Genomic DNA, 4702 nt, shown 5'->3' with positions numbered 1-4702 from the left:
GCTGTGTCCTATCTTCTGACAGTCGCTGTTGTGAATGCCTGTAGAGTGTATCTTATTTTTGTATTTAGTATTTAGTATAATATTTTTATATTATATTCCCTATTAATCAAATTCTAAAAGTATGCTTTTAAATGCGCAGTGTCATGGTCAGAAGGAGCAAAGGGCACGTAAAACGTTTCCGAAATAACCACATGTAAGACATGTAAGAATTGTTTAGGGAGAAATGGAATACTGGTGTGTATTTTTTCTTTAAAATACAGTACCAAGACCAGCCATACACGCCTTTATATAGCGCTTTTATATATATACTTTAAAAGTGGCTTCTCAAAGCGCTTTACGGGATAAAAACAACAGAGCTGTTAAACCGGTTTTTATCTATTTTTCGGCACAGCCAGCTGGCTGTCGAGTGGTATTTAATACAACTGTTTTGTATAGATGACTTTGCCTTTTTCACGAAACCTCACTGAAAACTATTGTAACGCCCTCGCCTGGTGGTGAGGAGGAAGCGCCCCTAGGCGCTCGTAGTACCGCTGGGCATGCTGGGAGTGGTAGTCGGGGAGAGTGTGAGGGTCAGCACGATGACCAGCGGCTGACCCTACCTGTGTAAATAATGTCCTAGTAATTCTAGTGCCCTGTGTAGTCCTGTAAAAGTGTAGTGTGTTGTTAGGTAATTACCACCCTAAAGTTGTGTACGTGTTCCGTCAGTCTCCTCATGTGTGCGTAGATCCTGTGTTTGGTTTTGGTGTGGGAAAACGAATAAAGCTAATGCTTGTTTGTTAATTGCGTCTCCACTCGTCCTTGTTCTGAAAAGAACCTGCAAAACGCTACATTGGTGTCAGAAGCGGGCAGAATGGACAACTCGTGGCAGACAATACCCGATTCTATTAAACGCCGGCTGACGCTGGAAGAAACAGAACCCATCGGCAGCGCACATAGGGAGCCTGAGCAACTCCTGGGTGCGACAGGTGGCCACAGCCCTTACCAGGGCTATTCAATAGTGGTCCCGCCGGTAGAATTGGGGCGACCGGCCGCTACTCCTGGTCAGCGAGCACCGCAGATAGAGGATACTCTCCCTACCGGAGCCGATCAGCGATTCCCACACCCATCGGTGCGGGTGAGACCAGGTCGCTACAATGGGGAAGCGCCGTGGGAAATCTACGAGGCGCAGTTCCAGCTCGCGGCCCGGACGAATGGCTGGAGCCGGGCGGAGATGGTCGGCCACCTGGCGGCGGCGCTGGAAGGAGCGGCCTGCCAGGCGCTCCTGGACGTCCCGGAGGAGGACAGAGGCGAATACACGGCGCTGGCAGCGGCTCTCCAGCTGCGCTTCGGTGTGGAGGAGGCGCCGGACTTGATGCGGGAGAGGCTGGCCCTGCGGCGGCGCCAACCAGGAGAGCGACTGGGCCCGGTTGCCGCTGATGTCGCGTTCCTCGCCCGCCGAGGATACCCAACTTTCCCCCGGGAGGCGCAGCGGGAGATGGCTCTCCAGGCCTTTCTCAAGGCCCTCTCGCCCGAGGAGCTGCGGCGCCACGTGCAGCTGGCCGCGCCAACATCGCTGGAGCAGGCCTTGGTCCTTGCTACACGGGCTGAGGCCGTGTTCGGGGTGGCTGGAAGCGCCAGCAGACACAGTGCGCCCTGCCGGCTGACCGAGACGGCGACGGAGGGATCCAGCGAGGGGGAAGAGGAGCCAGCCCGGGCAGCGACCCCCGCGGAACAGCCCCACACGCTGATTTGCAACCGCTGCGGGAAGAGGGGACACCGAGCCCGGTTCTGCCGGGCACCCGAACCTCGCACTCCTCAATCGGCGTCAGGAAACGGGAACGGGGCGGCTCAGCGTGGGGAAGGCCGCCCCTCGAACACCTCAACCCCCGCTCCGGAGAGCGCTGTTAAGACCGGCGCCCCTCACGCCACTGTGGGGCGAGTCGGCTGTAGCCGGGGCCTGTACCTCCACTGCAAAATCGAGGACCAACCCTGCCTGGCCCTACTCGACACCGGTTCATCGGTAACCCTACTCCGGCCGGGTGTCCTCCCGGACACCGAGGGCACCAACCCCCCAGGATGGGAGGCCTCCAGCCTGCGGCTAAGGACCGTGACGGGACAGCTCACTGCAGTCCAGGGGAAACAGGTGCTTGCCTTCCGTCTAGGTGCAGCGACGGTGCGCCACCCCTGCTACCTCGCACCCATCCAGGAGGACTGCATTCTGGGGCTGGACGTACTGCAGCGAGTGGGGGCCAATTTGGACTTGAACCGGCAGGAGTTGGTGTGGCAGGGGGAGCGACTTCACCTGGTGGAGGGCAGGCCCGGCGAAGGCCGAGGGACGCGGGCTTGCCGGAGCCGGGAGAAAAAGAGGCAGTGGCGGCGGCGGCGGCGGCGGCAGCGGCAGTCGCCGGGGCAGACCAGGCCTGTGAGCCGGGGAGCGAGCGTGCCGGATCCTGCTCCCGAGTCAGCCGGGGAGCCAGACAAGGCGGCGGCGGCGGGGGCCGAGCGTTGCGTGGAAGCGAGGCGCGCCGTTGAGGATCTCTACCAGCGGAGCTGCGAGGGCCTCGATCAGGACCAGCGGCAGCGGCTCCAGGAGCTACTCGCCCAGAACGAGGATCTCTTTGCGGCGAGAGATGAGGACTGCACCCGCACTGCCCTGGTCCAACACGAGATCAACACCGGCGACGCTCGGCCCATCCGCATCCCACCGGGACGCATGATTCACGCCAAGCGGACCGCCGCCGAGGAAAAGATCCGGGAGATGGCCGCAGCGGGGGTGATTGAGCCCTCCGCGAGCCCGTGGTCGGCGCCAGCTGTACTGGTCAAAAAAAAAGACGGCTCGTGGAGGTTCTGCGTCAATTACCGCAAGCTGAACGAGGTCACCCGGAAAGATTCCTACCCCCTGCCGAGGATAGATGACGCCCTAGACTACATCACCGGGTCGACCTGGTTCAGCTCCCTGGACCTCCGCTGCGGCTACTGGCAGGTACCGCTTGCTCCCGATGCTCGCCCAAAGACGGCCTTTTCTATCGGCCAGGGCCTCTGGCAGTTTACTGTCATGCCTTTTGGCCTGTGCAATGCCCCGGCGACATTCGAGAGGCTGATGGAGAGGGTGCTGGCATCTGTCCCGCGGAACCAGTGTGTGCTGTACCTGGACGATCTGCTGGTTCATGCCCGGGGCTTCGACCAGGCCTTGACAAACCTCCAGGCGGTGCTGGCCTGCATCCGCCGTGCTGGCCTGAGGCTCAACCCCCGCAAGTGCGAGCTCCTGCGGCGGGAGGTGACCTTCCTGGGACATGTTGTTGGACCGCGAGGGGTGGCTACGGACCCAGGTAAGGTCGCCGCAGTGAGGGGCTGGCTGACTCCACGCACCGTCGCGGAGCTGCGCAGCTTTCTGGGGTTGGCCTCGTACTACCGGAGGTTCGTCCGGGACTTTGCCAGCATCGCTGCCCCGCTGCACCGCCTCACCGACAGGGGCCGCCGTTTTGACTGGGACTTGGGCTGTGAGACTGCCTTCGGCCGGTTGCGTGAAGCTCTGGTGGGGGCCCCCGTGCTGGCCTACCCCGACCCGCGGTTGCCGTATGTTCTCGACACCGACGCGAGTGACTCGGGGGTGGGCGCGGTGTTGGCGCAGGAGGGGCCGGATGGGGAGCGCGTAGTGGCATACTATAGTCGGGCTTTGACTAGGCCTGAGCGGAACTACTGCGTGACCCGTCGCGAGCTGCTGGCGGTGATGGCGGCGGTCCACCACTTCAGGCCGTACCTGTTCGGGACCCGGTTCCGGCTGAGGACCGACCATGCGTCCCTCACCTGGCTGCTCCACTTTAAGGAGCCGGAGGGGCAGATGGCGCGATGGATAGAGATCCTGCAGGAGTACGACTTCACTGTCGTGCACCGTGCGGGGTCTCGCCATCTCAATGCCGACGCTCTCTCGCGGCGCCCCTGCGAGGCCGCGGACTGCCACCACTGCGCCCGGCGGGAGCAGCGTGAGGAGGCTGTCCGCCCCGTGGCGGGGGTGAGCACCGCGGCCACGGCCCGGGAGGGGCCGCTGGGGGTGGGCCTGCCAGACCTGGCGCAGCGTCAGGCAGCTGATCCTGACGTGGGGCCGGTGCTCCGCTGGAGGGCAGCAGGAGTGCGGCCTACGCGAGAGGAGCTCGCCCCGCACCCAAAGTCCGTCAAGGCCCTCTGCGCCCTGTGGGAGGCCTTGGAGGTAAAGGACGGGGTGCTGCGCCGGGGGTGGCGGGTACCCTCCAGTGGCGAGGTACGGTGGCAGCTGGTGGTGCCTCGGTCGCTCCGCGGGGCGGTGCTCCGAGCGGTGCACGGCCAGCCGGGCGTGGGGCACTTCGGCGGTAAAAAAACCCTGCAGCGTCTCCGAGGCCATTTTTATTGGGGTCTTTGCCACCGGGACGTGGAGCGGTACTGCCGAACGTGTGCGGTGTGCGTGGCGCAGAAGGGTCCCCCCGGGCGCTCCCGGGCCCCCCTCCAACAACACCAGGTGGGGGCTCCTATGGAGCGGGTGGGGGTGGACGTTTTGGGCCCGTTTCCGCGCACCGAGGCCGGGAACCGCTACGTCTTGGTGGCCATGGATTATTTTACGAAGTGGCCGGAGGCCTCCGCCCTCCCGGACCAGAGCGCCCCCACGGTGGCCGATGCACTGCTGGAGGGGATGTTTGCCAGGCTGGGGGTGCCGGAGGAGTTACACAGTGACCAGGGGCGTAACTTCGAG

General features: G+C 62.8%; 2 protein-coding genes across 2 annotated transcripts; one reads left to right on the top strand and one right to left on the bottom strand.

Moving 5' to 3' along the window:
- Positions 1 to 536: 536 nt before the first annotated feature.
- On the top strand, positions 537 to 2511 carry LOC148830746 (uncharacterized). The gene is made up of 3 exons (XM_088921310.1): positions 537 to 569; positions 812 to 1914; positions 2445 to 2511. Exons 1-3 carry the CDS (start codon positions 537 to 539, stop codon positions 2509 to 2511), a joined length of 1203 nt encoding a protein of 400 aa, XP_088777436.1.
- Positions 2512 to 2572: 61 nt separating this feature from the next.
- On the bottom strand, positions 2573 to 4357 carry LOC148830745 (uncharacterized). The gene is made up of 2 exons (XM_088921309.1): positions 3445 to 4357; positions 2573 to 2826 (listed from the first exon to the last, which is right to left on the bottom strand). The coding sequence occupies exons 1-2, from the start codon at positions 4355 to 4357 to the stop codon at positions 2573 to 2575; spliced, it is 1167 nt and encodes a 388-aa protein (XP_088777435.1).
- Between the last annotated feature and the right edge of the window lie 345 nt (positions 4358 to 4702).

This window comes from Atractosteus spatula, chromosome 7, assembly GCF_055471065.1.
Source record: "Atractosteus spatula isolate fAtrSpa1 chromosome 7, fAtrSpa1.hap1, whole genome shotgun sequence".
Classification (NCBI taxonomy): Eukaryota; Metazoa; Chordata; class Actinopteri; order Semionotiformes; family Lepisosteidae; genus Atractosteus; species Atractosteus spatula.
Note: the sequence above shows the minus strand (reverse complement) of the source record. Positions and strands in the feature narration are given on the sequence as shown.

What these genes read in the sequence shown, in the direction of transcription:
- LOC148830745 (XM_088921309.1), bottom strand. Translation starts at nt 4,357, where the DNA reads ATGGCCTCGGAGACGCTGCAGGGTTTTTTTACCGCCGAAGTGCCCCAC. An exon ending in CAAAACGGCGGCCCCTGTCG is followed by an intron (nt 2,827 to 3,444) that starts GTGAGGCGGTGC and finishes TAATTGACGCAG; the next exon opens with AACCTCCACGAGCCGTCTTT.
- LOC148830746 (XM_088921310.1), top strand. Translation starts at nt 537, where the DNA reads ATGCTGGGAGTGGTAGTCGGGGAGAGTGTGAGG. An exon ending in TAGTCGGGGAGAGTGTGAGG is followed by an intron (nt 570 to 811) that starts GTCAGCACGATG and finishes TGTTCTGAAAAG; the next exon opens with AACCTGCAAAACGCTACATT. An exon ending in GCCCCTCACGCCACTGTGGG is followed by an intron (nt 1,915 to 2,444) that starts GCGAGTCGGCTG and finishes CTCCCGAGTCAG; the next exon opens with CCGGGGAGCCAGACAAGGCG.